At 42.0% G+C, this 18680-nt stretch overlaps 1 protein-coding gene across 3 annotated transcripts in view; it reads right to left on the bottom strand.

Annotated features, from left to right (window-relative positions):
- FBXL2 (F-box and leucine rich repeat protein 2) overlaps positions 1-18680 on the bottom strand; it is a 67816-nt gene that overhangs the window by 37365 nt on the left and 11771 nt on the right. For all 3 annotated transcript variants that reach the window (XM_033054632.1, XM_033054643.1, XM_033054653.1), the window contains one exon: positions 13474-13535. In XM_033054632.1, coding sequence (XP_032910523.1) covers positions 13474-13535 — 62 coding nt within the window. Of the gene's footprint in view, positions 1-13473; positions 13536-18680 lie in introns of those variants that run through there.

The following is an 18680-nucleotide window of genomic DNA, read 5'->3' as shown; positions in this document are numbered from 1 at the left end:
ATTTGGTACACCTGGTAATTTCCCAAAAATCTTCACCAAAAACCTAAGATATGGTTTTGTTTATCACTGACTTGTGAGTGGAATTCCACTTCAGAACTTTTGTTTTTCATGTTGTTTAAATTTACAGTGGTTTTGCACACATGGACGATAACAAACCTTATCAAAATGAAAACCAAAGTACAGTAATTTCACGAATACAAGCCGCACCAATTTGGCTAAGATTTTGCTCCTAAACCGGAAATGCGGCTAATACTCAGGAGCGGCTAATATGTCAATAATTTTCTGACATTTACAACCTCAGAACTGCCAGCAAGAGTGCCGAGCCGAGCTGTTGCAAAGTTGGCATTTTGCGATTGTTACAAATCGCTACTCTGTTGCACCGCGGGTGGAGCCTGGCTCCCTGCAGGCAGCACGGGGGGCAGGGAGAGAGGCGGGAGAGCTCCCTCCTTCCCTCCTGTACCACAGCCTGGGGGAGAGACGGGGGGGCCCCGCGCCGCCATTGCCGCGGCTCGGGGAGGCGGCGGGGGGCTCCATCCCCACCTGCCGCCACCGCCGCGGGAGCGGGGGGGGGCTCCATCCCTGCCTGCCACCACAGAGCAGCGCCGGGCTGTGGTGACTGAGCCCAGTGGCAGTGGCGGCTGGCCCCCAGTGGCCCCGCCGAGCGGCAGCGCCGGGCTGGGTTACCTGGTCCCGTCAGCAGCCCCCAGCGGGCCGAGCCTGCACAGCCTTAGCTGAGCCAGTAAACCCCGCCCTGCTGCCATTCTGTTACTATTTGGCAACCGCGGGTCCTCGCTGCGAACGACAGAGCGGCTTGTATTCAGGTGCGGCTTATTTATGGACAAAAACCGAAATATTTGCCAACACCCAGAGATGCAGCTTATACTCAGTGCGGCTTGTATTCGTGAATTTACTGTAATAAGCATGAGAAACACCTCACTGCAGACAGATAATCAACTAGATAATCTGCTTAGAAGATCCTTTCAATTTTACCACACTGTTCAGTTGTTACAAAATATGCACACAACAAATCTATTATGTCTAACCCATTTTAGACTCTGGACTTCTTACCGATTTGTACAATTCCTAGCACAGCAAATCTGTTCACAATGAAGTCCTTCATATGCAGTATGGAAGACTAAAGCCTACGTACATGGAAAAGTATCACAGAGAGACAAAATACCGCTTTCACAGCTTTGATTTTCCTTTTTTTAGCAGTTTCTTCTCCAAATTTTCTCCACATATGCCTAAGCAACAGGGGAAATGAGCATCAGACACTCTTAGTTCACCAGTAGTCATGTTTGAACACACTCAGCGGCAAAGTCTGATAAATGCCATAGAAACTGTCTTGTATTTCTCCTAAAATATCATGCTCAGTAAATAAAAACCATATTTACAATTCTTTATACATAGAAGGTTTCTCTTCATCATTTGTCCTCCATTTTTCTAAACACCCTACTGAGGTATGAGGCATCTCATGGTTAATTGTAGTCCTGCAGTGCATACAAACACTAGAATAAAAATATTCAGGCTAGAAAACACACACATAAGATAAATAACTCATAGCCATAATCCAGAAAAGCAGAGTCTTTAATGAATATTAAATTCAATAAATAAACTTGTATCTATATGATTAAATTAACAATGTTAATGTTGGTGTTCTTCTGAACTTCACCAACTTTCCAGCTAAATCCTGTAATACCCTATCCAATAAAACCACAAAATAACACTTTTTCTGGAAAGAGAAACAGTGAGGCATATTTAAATCTTAAGGAATTTGACTATTTTTTATCAAAAAACAAGTATCATTTCTGTCAGGCCTGTTTCAGTAGCAAAAGGCTGAAGAAGACCAATTGGTACACAAAGCACACATCCATTGACTCATCTAATGCTTGACCTTCCAAGTCAATTATTAAAACTAAGCCCTTCACATTGCAGATGAGCTATTTCGTAAAGTAAAGCACTTAAGCTAGAAACCCTGTTATGTACTCCAAAACTTTCCAGTAATTTAACCCTGCAGTTTCCATTTGTAAATAACTCAGGTCTTTCTCGGCTGATCACAGAAAGTCTTTCAATAACAAATGTGGCACCAAAAACCACTTCTTTAGAAGCTAAACCTCCTTTTCTTTCACCAAGATACTTATTACTACAGAACATTGATGTAACTATTGGCAATTGCAAAATAGTAGGCTGACTACAGGACGTCTGACATTTATTTTCCATTTAAACAGAAATCAGCTTTGCTGGATTCATTTTAGAGAGGACAGCATCTAACCTTTTATGGTCTATATGTTACTTGCAAGACAAGTGGATCCCATTACTCATTCTTTGAAAATGAGTTTTATTTATTTGTAAAGTATGACCATGTATAACAACACAATACTCTCAGCATCTGAAATAAAACGTCCAATGATAAATTCAAAAACAGTCAGTTCTGTTCAATTTTCCAGTCTCAGCTTGTCTATATTTTTTTAGTATAGATTTTATTTTTATGAAGTGATTATGAAGTACAAATTTAGAAACTATAACACATCTTACTAAATAAAAGCAGGTAGTCTAATGATTAGTTTACAGTGGGTTAAATTGCAGTCCACAGTCCTAATCTAACCTGTTGGCCATTCCAACTGTTTTACAGTCTGTTTTTCCACATGAGTGAAGGGATTATAATCTGGACACTGAACAGTCAAAAATCCACTATATCCACACTGCACAGACTAGCTAGGTAAGTGGATAAATAACATGATGCACTGGAGACATACAGCCTAGGGACATTCCATAAACCAAGATCATTACTGCCACAAATATTATATTCTTTGGTTAATTGTTGGAGTAGGATTTAGTAGATTCGAGCCAACCTGTAGCTCTGCTACTGGTCTGGAGGATGATCTTGAACAAAAGACTTCTCTTCCTCATATCTGTGTTTGCATCATGAACACACAGACAATAATGTTCACCTCTCTCCTGTAAATACTTCATGAACTACAGACCAGAGATGTCTAAGTATTTTAATGAATGGTTTTCTAATTAAACTGTCCAGCACCAATACTTAAGAAACATTTTTTTCTCTTCAGAAAGAGTATCTTTTGACTGCCTTTTTGTTCTTTGATGGCACTTTTCACATGGAAATGAAGAAGAGTATTTCTCCCTCTGCCTCCCATAGCTCCATATATAAAAAACAGACTTCATTATATCACTTCTGAACATTTAGTTCTGATAAATTAACAAATTAAGAGACTGAGTTTAAATAAACTCCAGTTTCAAGGTAAATAAAGCCCTAAATCAAATTGTCTTCATTAAATATGAGATTCCAAAGAGAGGTTTAGCAGCAAATAAAAGAAAAACAAAATGAAATAAAATAAATGGTAAAGTACAATTCCAAGGGTTGAGTAAGTCATTGCTATATTCCTTTTAGCTGTTACTCCTGCTTCAAATGCTTATTTACTTTTGTTTGGTCCAGTGTGACTAACCCTTTGTCCTAAGCATGCTCTTACTGAGAGATAGTATCTGTAACTTGAACCAAGTAAAGCTAAAGCACTGCATTTATAAGGAAGTCCCAAGAAGAAACATTAAAGAAAATACCTCCCTTTCAAAATTCGCAAATTTTACTTAGCACCTTCACACAATAAAACCCCACTTCCATTTCCATATCACCTCTTCCTCATTAACGGAGTATACAAGAGCATGAGTATGTAATTTTCTGCATCTGTTCTTCAAGCCTCTCATTTACATTTTTAAAGGAATTCCATCTGAAACACCACTGCCCAAAACATTCAGTTTTGAGCTTACACTGGCACTTGCTTGTGAACAAAACCAAATCACTTAAAAATTCTGAATAGAGGATGGCAGCTACTCACTCCAATTTCAAAAGGCCAAACTGAATTGTTCATATAATCGTTTGCAAATATTTAGCATCTCATACAAAGAAGGCAGAAAATGCATACAAAGTGCCAACTGGTGAGGCAAAGTACTGAAAAACAAACTTGCATCTGGAACTGATCTTGGTAAGAATTTCATAAGCAGACAAACAATGCATGTAACAGTGTAAGGAAAAGGTCAACATGAAACCTTCTCCACATTCTGGGGTATACTGACCACCAAGCATAGATTCAGCCCTTAGTTTTCTCAGGCAGAGTCCAAGTTCTTTCCTGAATATGAGGTAAGTCACTAACCCTCTTCAGAAGAAAGGGAAATTTTTATTAAAAAAGCTGATTAATGAGAAAATTGCAACTTACTGCATTGTCTGTGTATATTTGAAGTTAGATACACTATCTTGAAGTCTGAAGACATGGAGAAACGAAACAACTACACATCATAACATTATATAAATCATGTTATAAACAAACATAGCATTGATAATGTGATATTATTTTTTTAATTGTTGCCAAAGCACATAAGGATTCTGAAAGAACCCTGTATATCTTATGTAGTCCTAAAATAATTATAATTCTGTTATTTTTCTAGCTAAAGATCAAAATATCTAAAAATTTCCAAAAGTTTATGTTGTCCATGACCTGTGCTTGTGGTTCATTCAGATCACTTACTCAGTTTAATTTCTGGTCACTTTGGAAATGAATACATGACTCCACAGAAGTGAGTCAAGATTTGCTGTTATGCAGTCATCAGTTGCATTGTTTCTGCTTGCTTCTTGTCAGTGTTGCTCTCCGCACTTCTAGTTAGCAAACATTTGAAGGATACTCCCACCACATTGAATAGTGTAAATTAGTGCTGCTCCACACTTATTCTTTGAACAGATGTATTTCAGGCATGTTAAATTAAAAGACTTAATGAAAATTACTTGTATGAGGCAATATTAGAATTTGCTTTACAAAACCCACAAATTTGTGAAAATATACAGAAAAGAAGTTTTACTTTCATAAGAAATATAATCTCTTCAGTTCATAATCTTATGAATAGTTTATATACTTGTATAAATTTGGCTCTTTCTAATTCTAAACAGTTAAACTGTAATTGTTTGGCCAACTACTATAAAGGACTTCAAAGACCTGCAAAACACTCTAAAATCAAAATGAAAGATTGCATGTGCATTATAAAATTGGAATGTTTCCCTGAGACTGTGAACCATTAAACAGCAGTCTCAGCTATTCAGAGTGAAATATTTCCCTATTTAATTATACAGCTCCTTGTATTGGGGAAAATGAGTCATGTCCGAGATGACAGATTTTTTTCTTTTCCCCTTCAAACCACATATATTGCTTTTCTGCTTACAAAATTCTTACCAAGAACTGCTCCAGACAAAAGTTCCATATTATTCAGTTCTTTGACTCACTAGCCAGTACTCTGTATGCTAAGATACAGGAGCCAAATTTTGCAGCAATTTTGGGCCATCCAAGTATCTAGCTAAGAAATACCCATGGCATGATGACAATTTCTTATTGTAGCCTTTGCTGTACTTCTTTTCTATTTCCTCCACAGTTAAGCACACAGATGACAAAGTATCACTTCAAATATATCAAATACTATGTTTGACTTCACCAGTTTTAAGCTTATGGTAACTTTTTCTCTTCAACAATGATCACACTAAAAGCTCAGCAAAAAGCAGCATGCAGTAATAAAAACAAAAAATAGGAACACAAAAATTTCATTATTCAACTCTCAAGGTGCATATTCTTGCCTACAAGAAGAGCTGTTGCTGGAAAACCACCCCTGATTCCTCTCCTGATTTCAGTCCCAAAATTTTACTTAGCTTCTTCTAAATCTGATTGACCACTCAATTTTTGAAACTGATAGCTAAGATCTACTCTTAAGTACATGCACTCAAAAAGTATGGTTAATCACAGAACTCACAACAGTTTCTATATTTGTGGTGCAATTTATGAAGCTGGTACTTTGTAGGCAGAAAGGAACTGAAAATGGTTTAAGTGGCTGAAAGGGACAAACATCTCTGTTCCTTAAGCTTATCCCTTTTGGGAAAAAACTTAGTTTTCACAGTTAAGAGCATTAACAGTCAAAATACAAATGAACAAATGTTATCCATCTTTCTATATGCCAAAAGTACTGTCTGTATCTCCCTTTTCAAAAGTGTATTATAACTTTTCATCAAGCCAAAAAAAAAAAAAAGCTGTTGACATATCAGAACATCCTAACATTCATTACACAGACTTCATTTTTTTTTGTTTCAATTTATTTTCAAATTCACACTCACTGTAACTGTAATAATTCATTGTTTTAGAGTTTTTCCCCAGCAATTACAAAAAAAAAAAAAGATGAGCCACTTTAAGGCAGTGACATCTAACTAGAAAAGTTACCATTAAAATTGTATTAGCCTGACTTGATTTCTTATTCTTCTGGTGACAGATATGGGTTTATGAATTTCAGACACTAATTTAATTTTACAATTAATGTCCTGTATATTCAGTTGATGATTTCTCATAAACACATAGGCTAAGAAAAAAAAAAAAGCTACAATCATCCAAAAACTGTTTAAATGACACAATTTATATACCACCACATAATTCTTACTTAAACATCGTACAATCGAGCATTTATTCAACCTTTCACTTCTTGCAATATGTAATGGTAGAGGGGAAAGAACATTCCTTGACAACTGGCAAACTAATAGCACTGCAACAGCTAGCAGGGTGACAATTTTTCCTTTAGCTTGAATACTACAAAAAAAGTTTTTAGAAACAGACTATTTCTTTCACAGGTAAAAATAAACTCTTATATTACCAATAAAAATGAATCTCCATAAACCACAAAAAGTTACAAATTAAATACCTCTCTCCACTCAAGCTATACCACCAACCTCAAAGTTTAACTGGCCCTCCAAACGAGGGTCTTCTTCAAAAGCACCACTGTCCATATTCATCAGATATCTTCTTCCTCCTCTGCCAAGTTATCTGAGTCTACTAGATAAAGAACAAATAATCATCCATTTCTTATCCTTTCAAATGAGTTTTGTGCCTGAGAAGCTGGGGGTCTCAACCATTTACAGTAATTTCACTACTATAAGGCGCACCCTTTTGACTAAAATTTTGATCAAAACCCAGAAGTGCGCCTTATATATGGACAAAGTTCGGAAATTTGCCAACCTGGAAGTGCAAGCCGGGAGCTGGGAGTCGCAGGGCATGGTGAGCGCAGGGGCCGAGCCACGAGGCGCAGCGGCACCATGGGAGCCCCAAGCCACAGTCGCTCAGCGGGAGCCCCGAGCTGCAGCAGCCGCGAGAGCCACACCAGCTGCGGTGGGAGTGCCAGGGCCCGCGGCACGGGGAGGGTGCCTGGGGTTGCGTTTAAAGGCTACGCCAATCTGTGAAAAATGTTTGCAAATTGAGCACCTGTCAGTAAACCCTGCGATCGCACAATTCCATTACTAATTCATTACTTTGTTGGGTGTGGATCCTTGCTGCAAAAAAAAAGTGTGCTTTGTAATCCAGTGCGCCTTATATACGGACAAAGTTCGGAAATTTGCCTACACCCAAAAGTGCGCCTCATAATCCGGTGTGCCTTATAGTCGTGAAATTACTGTACTTACAAGCACAGTAGATATTCTGTAGACACAGAAAATGTGCAACAGACATGACACTGGCTTGAAAATCTTCCAATGTAATTCTGGTTGGTACATTAGTAATAGTAATAATTACAATCATAATATTAATAATGATGATTATGAACTTCAGTAAAAGACCAAGGGATTACTTTGTTCAACTTCAGAGTATGCAAGTATAGCAACACTACTCTATGAATAAATTTCAAAATGATTTTATTTTGTCAGTCTACCATCAGGATAAAGTTTTTCAATTTTAGAGGAAAAAATTGGACTGACTGCTTGTTATAGACAGATTACATAAATTTAAATACTTTGTGCAAATGAGAACAAGACCAATTCTGGCAATAGAAGAAACTGTGTTTACATTTAATTTCCAGATATTTGTAACAAGTATTAATCACTTTTTCCCACAAGTCCAATAAGGGTTTTTTTTAAAAAAGGGCTGTAAGGGCTAACAGTTTTCATACACATCTGATACAAGGAAGCAGCAAACTAAGTGGATTTGATGACAATTTCAGGGGTATTTACTATTCAGTTTCAGCTCTCTGAGCAAAATGTTTCCACTGCAACTGGTTTACTCTTCTTTTAATTACAATGTAGACTGTATAGCTAATAAGATTATAAGCCGCGCACCTGATTATTAGCCACACTTCTGGGTATCAGCAGCTTTTCATTCTTTGTTCATATATAAGCCACACCTGATTATAAGCTGCACGTCTGGGTGTCGGCAACTGTCTTGGGTTACAATACAGAGTGTGATAAAAGGTATCTATTCTATCACCATCTGTTGAGGGTGGGGGCAGTGATCCTTATCTCCGTGGGAGATATTCTGCTAATGGGCCATCCATTGAAACCAGGTGGGGCATTGTTCTTTATCTTTTCACAACCCATCCTTCCTCCAGCAAGTCATTTTCTGCTAATGGCCCATTGAGTCCCACTGTGTGACTGATAAAATTACTTCATCCCATTGGAAGTTGCTCCAGCCAGGGGGGAAGAGCCCAACATTTCTTACCAAGATAAAAACAGAGGTTTTGGGACACTAAGGGAGCCCCTTTCTCCACTGGAATCCAGAGGAAAACCAAATTTCTCCACATCACCACTGGACCTCCGGAGGGAAACTGCACCTTCTACAGGACCACTGCTCCAACTGAACCACATCTGTCACTGCAAGAGGACAGCCACCATTTAATGGGACTGCTACCAACACCTTGCCTGACGGGGTGTCAGGTTGTACTCTGACTTTGTCAGGCTTTGGAGTTTGTTTCTTTGTAGTACTGTATTTATATTTTAATTTCCCTAGTAAAGAACTGTTATTCCTAATTCCCATATCTTTGCCTTGAAAACCCCTTGATTTCAAAATTCTAATAATTTGGAGAGAGGGGGTTTACATTCTCCATGTCAAAGAGATGCTCCTGCCTTTCTCAGCAGACAACCTTCCTCCAAACTACAATAGCAACTTTTTGTTCTTTGTCCATATATAAACCACACCTGATTATAAGCTGCACTCCGGGTTCAGACCAAAAATTTTAGTCAAAATGATGCGGCTTATAATAGTGAAATTACTGTAATTAGAATATTCATTACACCCAGTGCAGCAATATTGAAGCTCTCAGACTATAACCACAGGGCAAGACAATGTTGCAGCATGAGTAGATACTGTTTCAGGAGTCAAAAAGGCATTTAGACTCAGTCTTGAAAAAGTCCTTAAGTGCAAGCTCATAAAAAAAATTCCCCACTGATAAACCTTTAGACAGGCAGGTCTGTGTCCTAAAACTTCCTTAGATATCTACACTCTGCAGGGACGAGAACCCAGATGCAAGTCCCTCACTCTAACATGCTCTCTCATTGGCCTTGTGAGTTTGTCCCTGCAACAGTACTGTTTGAAAAGGAGATTTGCTCTGTAGAGCACCTCTCCCACACAACTCCTTCCACTCCATTTCAAAGCCCTGGTGAACAGCATAGTCTTGTAGGTATAACGAAATACACACTTTATTTCTCTCTGGCAGAGTAGAGCCAGTCCCGGCATTCAGTATGAGATCATCATGTTCTTTACGGAGAAAGCTGACACTCCCAGGTCAGTTTCTCAGATCATCAACTCTTCTGGCTACATCTGCAACACTACTTTGGTAAATCCCTGTGCAATTGCACAAAAACCAGATGATTGGCTGAATCAGTTCCACGTATGCTTGGCCTGAGATATTTCATGTTGTTCCAGCCCCATGAAGCCTTTTAACCGTGCAAAAGGCTTCTTTTGACACTGCCATAACAGTGTAGTGGCACGGATTAGCTACACCACTTCCTCAGTTGGTCAAATCCAAGATAAGCCTGCACATCCTCCAAGTTTCTTTGTAAGAAGCTATCTTGAATATAAGAACAAACAGCTAAGCCACTGGTAGAGTCTAATTACTTGGATTTGTTTGTGCGAGTTTTCTTCCAGCTGAATTCTTTAAAATCAGAGAATCATAGAATGGGTCAGGTTGAAAGAGAACACAGAGCCATGCAGTCCAACTCCCTGTCCAGGCAGGGTCATCCTGGAGCTCATGGTACAGGATTGCATCCAGATGGTTCTTAAGTATCTCCAGTGAGGGATACTTCACCACCTGTCTGAGCAATCTGTTCTAGTGCACAGTCACCCACATAGTAAAGAAGTTCTTCCTCATATTCAAGTGGAACTTCCTGTGTTCCCGTTTATGTCCATTGCCTCTCGTCCTATTGCTAGGCACAACTGAGAAGGACCTAGATCCATCCTCTTGGCATCCTTCTTTCAGGAACAGATAAACGTTGATGAGGGCTCCTCTCAGTCATCTCTTCTTGATGCTGAAATCAACTCAACTTGAGGCCCAATTCCCTCAGCCTCTCTCTAAGGAAAGATGTTGCAAAAGACATCCTTACTATCTCTGTGCACGATACTTTTCGCTGTCTAAACCATATAAACAAATTCTATTCAATTACATAAATGAAATACTTAGCATACATAACAGTGAAAAGGACAGTAGTTTCCACAAACTGGGGAGTCCTAATGCTTGAAAAGGAGTGCTGGCAGGTCATGATTTTTAGCTGAGGAGGCAGCATCCTACATTGACTTTTATCTTGTGGTTCACATGTGGCATTGAGTTCAACAAAGTAAAAGGTATGAGAATTCTTGTTAAGGGCATCATTCAGTGACTGTCTCTCTTAATCACATTTTCTAAACAGTTCCAAGAGTCTAATTACAGTCTGCCACCATAGAGAATGTATCTCAACAAAAATGAAAAGCCTTTTAAAATTCAATCCCTTTAACAAAAATCTGCTTTTTTAATACCATTGAGATAGCATTGTGATAGTCACAATGTTTTTAGGAGCATTTTTCTTGGGCACAAGATGCCAAATACCATTGAGTAGTTCTTCCACTTCAGACTGGAAGCAGCGACAAACACACAAGCTGAGCCAAACATTTCTTCAGTATATAAAGAAAAAAATCTTCGGCTTAATTTTAATAACACCACCACTAAAACCTGTAATTGCACCATCATAACCAAACATTTTCTCTTCATTTTTTTTCCTTTCACCTTAAGGATTAGTCTGTAACAAATCCTCTCTTTAGGTACAGAAGATGTTGCTGACCTGATTCAGTTCCAGCTCTGCAGTGGCCACATCCAACCAAGTAATAGTTCCACATTTGACAGTTGGCTTATACTTTGCTTGAAATCAACTTTCAACCACATGGGAGCATGAAGACATCCACCAATCATGGGCTGAACTTACTGATCTTGGTGTTCTAGGTAACTTTTGCAAAGATGATCTACTCACACATCAGCAAGCTGATAAAATTTATGAGCAACCCAATGACTACAATAAGAAAGATCCCTCTGTTGGTTCTACTTATACAACACAGACTGACAGTAATGGTAATTGATTGAGCTTTTCACTGTAGTGACTTCTGACATTAAATCTGCATTTTTATTTAGTTAGAATAAAGTTCATGGCAAAAAGAGCGTGAACTACATTAAAGAATTAGGCTCTTCAGACAGATATACAACATTGAGAGTGTGGCAGAGCTGACTACAGTAATTTCATGACTATAAGGCGCATCCTTTTGACTAAAATTTTCCCTCAAACCCGGAAGTGTGCCTTATAGTCCGGTGCGCCTTATCTGATGGACAAAGTTGTGACATTTGCCACCCCGGAAGTGCAAGCTGCGAGCCGAGCCAGGAACCGCGGGAGGTGCGGCCGCCGCGCGGGAGCCAAGACCCGCTGGGAACTGCAGCCGCAGGGAGGGACCCAGATGGTCCATGGTTCGGGATTGCCTTGGTTCAGGGCTGCTCGCCCTCGGCTGGGCATCTGGTGTGGTCGCCCTTCTCAGCATGTCTTCTGGTATTGGTCTGTTTCTGTAGTCTCCTGGGAACTGCTTTTCATTTACTCAACAGAAGATGTGCTAACGAGTATTGCACTCAGCGTCTGTAAGCACCTAATTACCAGGATTACATAACAAAGCGCATTTCATTACACCAAGGGACCTGGTTGTCCCCTCAGGTGTTGCAGCCACTGGAGCAGTAAAGCGAGATGGCACCACCAGGGCTGTCGTCCCAGGTTTGAGAAGAGTGAAGGGAAAAAAACTCCCCAAAAAAACTCCTGAGCTGCATCTCTATTTCCATGTTGTTTTGCATGGTTGATTGCTTTTAATTTAAAATGTGCGTCGTAAGCTAGTCTCCTCTGTGGAGCCATGCCGAGTTCATGCTCGCTGTTAACACTCACCCTCAGTAACACCTTCACCCCCTGCGCAGGCAAGAAGCTTTTCTCTGATTGGTTTATCGTGGTCAGAAATGCGGGATTTGTCTAAATCTCCACGCTCAAACAATGCCAGGGGAAGGCGAGACCCGCGCTTCTGACCACAATAAACCAATCAGAGAAAAGCTTCTTGCTTACCCATGGGTGAAGGCGTTACTGAGGGTGGTTGTTAATGGCAAGAGTGAGTTCGACATGGACCACAATAGATCCCAGCCGCCGGCAAGCAGTCCCTCCCCACGGGCAGTCCCGCCCCACGGGCAGTCCGGCTCCCTCCCCGTGGCTGCAGCTCCTAGTTGGTCCTGGTTTTGTCCCCGTTGTCTGTGGGCGTCTGCCTCTGCTTTCTGCCTGCTCTGTCAGGGCTGTATCCCCGCTGTCTGCCAGCTGCCTGCCTCTGCTTTCTGCCCGCTCTGTTGGGGCTGTATCCCCGCTGTCTGCTTCTGCTTTCTGCCCGCTCTGTCGGGGTTGTATCCCTGCTGTCTGCTGGCTGCCTGCCTCTGCTTTCTGCCCACTCTTTCCTGGCTCTGTCCCCGCTGTCTGCCGGTTGCCTGCCTCCGCTCTCTCCCTGCTCTGTCCCGGCTGTGTCCCCACTCTCTGTTGGCTCTCTCTCAGCTCTTTCCCGGCTCCCGCCCGGCAGCCATGGGCAGTCCCCAGCCGCCCCGAACCGCGGGCAGTCCTGAGCCACGCCAACCGGCGTCAGCGGCGTGCAGGAGTGCCAGGGTCTGCCCGCACACGGGGAGGGAGCCTGGGGCTGCATTTAAAGGCTACACCAATCTTTTAAAATGTTTCCAATTTGAGCACATGCCAGTAAACCCGCGATGACGCGATTCTGTTACTAATTCGTTACTTTGTTGCGCACGGCGCGGCTCCTTGCTGCAAAACAAAAGTGTGCCTTATAGTCCGGTGCACCTTACGGTCGTGAAATTACTGTACTTGGTACACCAAAGTTTTTCTGACACTTTATTTCACTTCTTTTTCTGATGCGCAAGTCAAAAATCACAACTAAATTACATCTTCCATGGTACAGTATAACTTGAACACATTAAAACAAATCAAGGCAACGAGTTCAAGAATTCCAAGAACATGTGTTGTTATTTATTTCAAGTGGATTTAAGACTGAATTAGTAACACTTCATAGTCTGTAAGACACATAAGCAACACACAATCCTCAGGTTTTTACTCCTTAAAATGTTATGTAGAATTACCTCAACAGAAGTTCTTTGGGTAGTTTTTTGTTAATAAGGGCTTCGTCATTATTTGAGAAAACCTAGAAACAGAAAGAAAAAACACTATTTTAAAAACCAACAAGTAAAATGTATTTTAAAGATGCTATTTGCCTTCTACTTAGATGCTTAATTTTCTTAAATTACTGTTAATATCAAGTTTTCACCATGTTAGCTGTCAATATGATAAAATTATTTTCCCTAGTGCTAAGATTTGACCACACAAAAATTGTGGAGCAACTTAATAATCATGAAACAAGCACACTTAAAACTGCACAAAGAAGTATTTTAAGCAGTAGTGAAGCTTCAAGCAATAGCAAGACATATACAAATATACACTGGCTGCACAGTCCAAAAACTGTCCCATTACAAAAACCAAACTGGACACTTTCCAGTTATTCAGGTCCCTCCTTTTACTGTATACAGTGCAAATACTTGGCCCAGGTAGGTGAATATTAATAGAATGTAACTATCTGCACAGACAGGGCAGTAACTGCTACATAATCAAAGCAAGCACGTCAAGAAATGCTACAAGAAAAACTGAAAATACCTCTCACCCAAAAAAAAAAAAAAAAAAGAAAAAAAAAAGAGAGAGCAGGCAATACCAAGGTTATGCAGTCAACAAACAGAACAACTGAAACAAAGATGTTGACCAGATTTACAACTTTGTCTAAATATTTAAGAAATTTTACCAGAGGAACACAAGCAATAAACAAAACAGAAGGTGAAATGGAATTTAAGGAATAATGGCAAAGACTGAAAGGTGTCAAAGTCACAAGCAATCATTTTCCATGTAAAGAGAAGAGCTTTAGGGACTTCATTTTCTGTCCATAATACCAGAAACAAAAGCTAGGAAGAAGGATCTGAAACAGATGAGTTCCTGAATGCTAAAAGGTAAATACAAAAATCACACAAAACATTAAAACAACTGGAAGAAATTTTCTCCCTTTATTAAGCTGTTCTTGACATAAGGGTATTACCCTTTGCTCATCCTATTATCCACACACATTGAATACTGGGAAATTACTTGCTTAGCTTCTTGTTTTAAAAAAAGAAAAAAAGGACCACAAAAGCAAAGAAAAAAAATTAAAGTTGAATATAAGCTTGATTCTGTCTTCATAAAGGAAGCAAGACAGTAAAAATTACACAACTGGGAATTTTGAAAAGATCTCCCTAAAAAATACTGTAAGATTTGGAGACTTGAACCTCTTTCTGGTTGCTGCCAAGAACCCTTTTTCTCTTCCAGTACATCTTAGATTGATTTCAAGTTAACTGCATACTACTGTTCTAATTTTTTCAGATTTCTTCGCCCACTACCTCTGTGCATGGTTATCCCCACATCTAAAGACAATAAAGCTGTCAACTTTCAATAAGACTGACAAGTTTAATCAAGCTTCTTTTTCCAGCAACTAAAGTAGCACATTTATTCACAGACTGGGGACTACAGATATTCAAAGCATAAAATAACAATGAATATGTACTTCAACAGGACAATTCTAGATCCTTCAGAAAAGAGATATTTGCTTTAAGCAGTTCCACATGGCTGACAATAGGCCCAGCTTTGTTCTGGCTGTTTTATATCCAATACCCATTGCTGCTGCTATTTTCAGCCTTTAGGCTGAAATATGCCATGTACATCAATAACATTTTTAGAACTGGTTGACTACTTCTGACTTCAACAGAATGACCTGTGAGTTACTAATGTGTGCCATTTTTATATTATACACTACTCAAAGTTTGCAGCTTGTGGCCTGAAAACAATAGCATATATTGGGATTTTTTTTTTTTAGAACAGTCTGTATGCCTAATTGTGTTTACAGCAGAACTCATTTAGAAAAAAGGGGCATATATACTATCTTCATAGAAGTTAGGATTACTAAAGAGTCAAGCAAGGAAATACTCCTGTGCATTGCAGGTTAGGAACATAAACCACAAAAAAAGGATGTCACCTCTATGAGAGCACACAAAGTCTGTGTATAGACCGCAGCAGCAGTATAGTTTGTGTATTACCTGCAGCTATAGAATAATAGCTGCAGATAATGCCTCAAAAGTTACATCATCTAGCAGACACATATGCACAAGCATGTATTTTTAAATAAAGCTACTTTGCAGACTGCTGCTAGTTTACATGTGTGCTAGATAATGCTTATATTAAAAAAAATCTAATTACAGTAATTTCATGACTATAAGGTGTACTCTTTTGACTAAAATTTTGGCCCAAACCCGGAAGTGCACCTTATAGTCTGGTGCCCGTTATATAATGTACAAAGTTCAGAAATTTGCCAGCACGGAAGTGTGAGCCGCGAGCCGTGGAGGGAGCCGGCACGGCCGCGGCTGCTGGGTGGAGACGGGGCCGCAGGGGAGCGGCAGCTGGGTGGAGGAGGACCCGTGTGGCCACGGTGCTGCGGCAGCTGGGTGAAGGTGGGCCCACGGGGCCGCATTGCTGTAGTAGCCGGGTGGAGGCAGGCCCGGGGGCCAGCAGTGCCCCTCCCGCCAGATACAGGCAGGCCCGGGGCCCCATGGTTGCGAGGTGGAGGTGGGCCTGGGGGCCCGTGGGGCACTTCTGCCGGGTACAGGTAGGCTTGGGGGCCGGTGGCTGCTGGGTTGAGGCAGGGCCTTGGTCAGTAACCGCGCGGGGGGAGCTGGGGGCGGATCCTCGCTGCAAAACAAAAAAGCGCGCCCTATAGGCCGGTGCACCTTATATAATGTACAAAGTTGCGAAATTTGCCGACTCCCGGAGGTGTGCCTTATAGTCCGGACTATAAGGTGCATTTTTTTTTTGCAGCGAGGCTCCGCCCCCAGCTCACCCCACGCGATTGCTGGCCAAGGACCCGCCTCAACCCGGCGGCCATGGGCCCCTGGGACTGTCTGGACCCGGGAAGGCGGGTGCCGCAGGCCCCCTGGGCGGCATTCACCCGGCAGCCATGGGCTCCCGGGACTGCCTGGACCCGGGAAGGCGGGTGCCGCGGGCCCCCTAGCCCAGATTCACCCGGCAGCCATGGGCTCCCGGGACTGCCTGGACCCGAGAGGGGCAGTGCCGTGGGCCCTCTGGCCCGCCTTCACCTGGCAGCCATGGGCCCCCGGGACTGTCTGGACCCGAGAGGGGCAGTGCCGCGGGCCCCCTGGCCCGCCTCCACCCGGCAGCCATGGGCCCCCGGGACTGCCTGGACCCGAGAGGGGCGGTGCCGCGGGCCCCCTGGCCCGCCTCCACCCAGTAGGGGCGGTGCCGCGGGCCTCCAGGCCCGCCCCCAGCCAGCTGCCGTGGCACTTTCGGCTCCCCCCACGGCTCACAGCTCACACTTCCAGTTTGCCAAATTTTGCAACTTTGTACATCAGATAAGGCACACCGGACTGTAAGGTGCACTTCTGGATTCAAGGGAAAATTTTAGTCAAAAGGGTGCGCCTTATAGTCGTGAAATTACTGTACATAACCTCTAGTTTTCAGTTTCTATTTATAAAATAAATCCACCAAAAACACTCAGTCAAGGAAGTGTTTGATCACTGTAAAAAATATTATAGTATTCTTGCCAAATATGAATTTTTTTCTTTACTTACAGATTGTGCTGGCAACAACATGCCCTCAGAACACCTGTACACAGTAACCCGAAATAACAATCAAGACTACCCAGAATGTAGAAAGAATATTTCTCCTCTCTTTGCTTTTGTATTCAGTAGCAAGTTTGACTGCATTAATGATAGGGTATCTCAAACTCTACAAAAGTATGGTTTTAACTGTATAAAATCCCCAAATACAAACGGCAAATCTGCGCACAAGGAAAAAGGATGCAATTGAACGTATGTAATAAATGTTACTCTAAAACTATTTTTAAATTTCCTGTAAACACAAGAAGAAATACAGAAGATCTCTTCATTTTTAAAAGAATTGCAAGAATGAATAACACAAAACAAAATCCACAAGAGAAAAATGTAATTTCTTATTACTCAAACCTCAAGCCATTTCTTACATTGCTTAACTGACCTCGCTTGGTAATATCTTCACTTTACTTTTGGAAGATTGGTTATGAGCTAAAAAGGGGGTATTTTCTTTTAAAATTACAGTAATTTCATGATTATAAGCCGTACCGATTATAAGCCGCATTTCCGGGGTGTCAACAACATTTCATTTTTCCTCCATATACAAGCCGCACCGGATTTCATTCGCAGCGAGGACCCGTGTGCAACTTTCACAAAGTTGCCAATCAGTAACAGAATCGCAGGAACGCGGGGTTTACTGGCTCGGGGTCGTGTGGACTTGGCCTGGCTCCCCCGCTGCCGCCACGGAGCTGCCCCAGTCTGGTACAGCCCCCCCGCCACCGCCGTGGAGCTGATCCAGCCCAGCTCGGCTCCCCCTCCCCCGCTGGGGAACGGCCCCGGTCCGGCACGGCTCTCCCTCCCCCGCCGCGGAGCTGCCCCAGCCCGGCACGGCTGCCCCTCCCTCACCGCAGAGCTGCCCCAGCCCGGCTCAGTTCCTGCCTCCCCCCTCGGAGAGCTGCATTGGCCCGGCACGGCTCCCGCCTCCCCCCCGCGGAGCTGCACTGGCCTGCACGGCTCTCCCCTCCCCAACCGCGGAGCTGCCCCGGCCAGGCTTGGCCCCGCCACCACAGAGCAGCCCCGGCCTGGCACGGCTCCCCCCTCCCCCGCCAGCCCCAGCCCCGCTCCCCCAGGGCCGCCGGGGGCAGCCCTGGCCCTGTTCAGGGCCGCGCAGGTTCGGCTCAGTTCGGGGCTGCTGCGTGCTTGCATTTCTGGTTGGCAAATTTCTGAATGTTTTTTCATATATTAGCCACTCCAGAATACAAGCCACACTTCTGGGTACGGACCAAAACTTTAGTCAAAATGGTGCAGCTTATAATCATGAAATTACTGTACCTGATACTTTCTTACATTAAATTTCTTTAGCAAATACATTTTTAAACATCTCTTTATTACATAAACAAAGCATCCATTGTGTAAATCTGTGAAACCAAAAAGGATAATCTCCCCACTTTAATTCATTTTTCATATTATTAAACATACTAATTGCTATTAGTCCTAGAACATAACTTCTTCGTACATCATACTTAGCTTGCCAACATTGAGAGAAGCACATTAATCTCTTCTGGTCTAACAGCTAGCGATAAAGGTTTCCTGTTTTCACCAGAATTAATGAGATGAAGAAATCTTTCCTAATAGAGTTATTTCAAGATCAAAAT

Source organism: Catharus ustulatus, chromosome 1 (assembly GCF_009819885.2).
Source record: "Catharus ustulatus isolate bCatUst1 chromosome 1, bCatUst1.pri.v2, whole genome shotgun sequence".
Lineage (NCBI taxonomy): Eukaryota > Metazoa > Chordata > Aves > Passeriformes > Turdidae > Catharus > Catharus ustulatus.
Note: the sequence above shows the minus strand (reverse complement) of the source record. Positions and strands in the feature narration are given on the sequence as shown.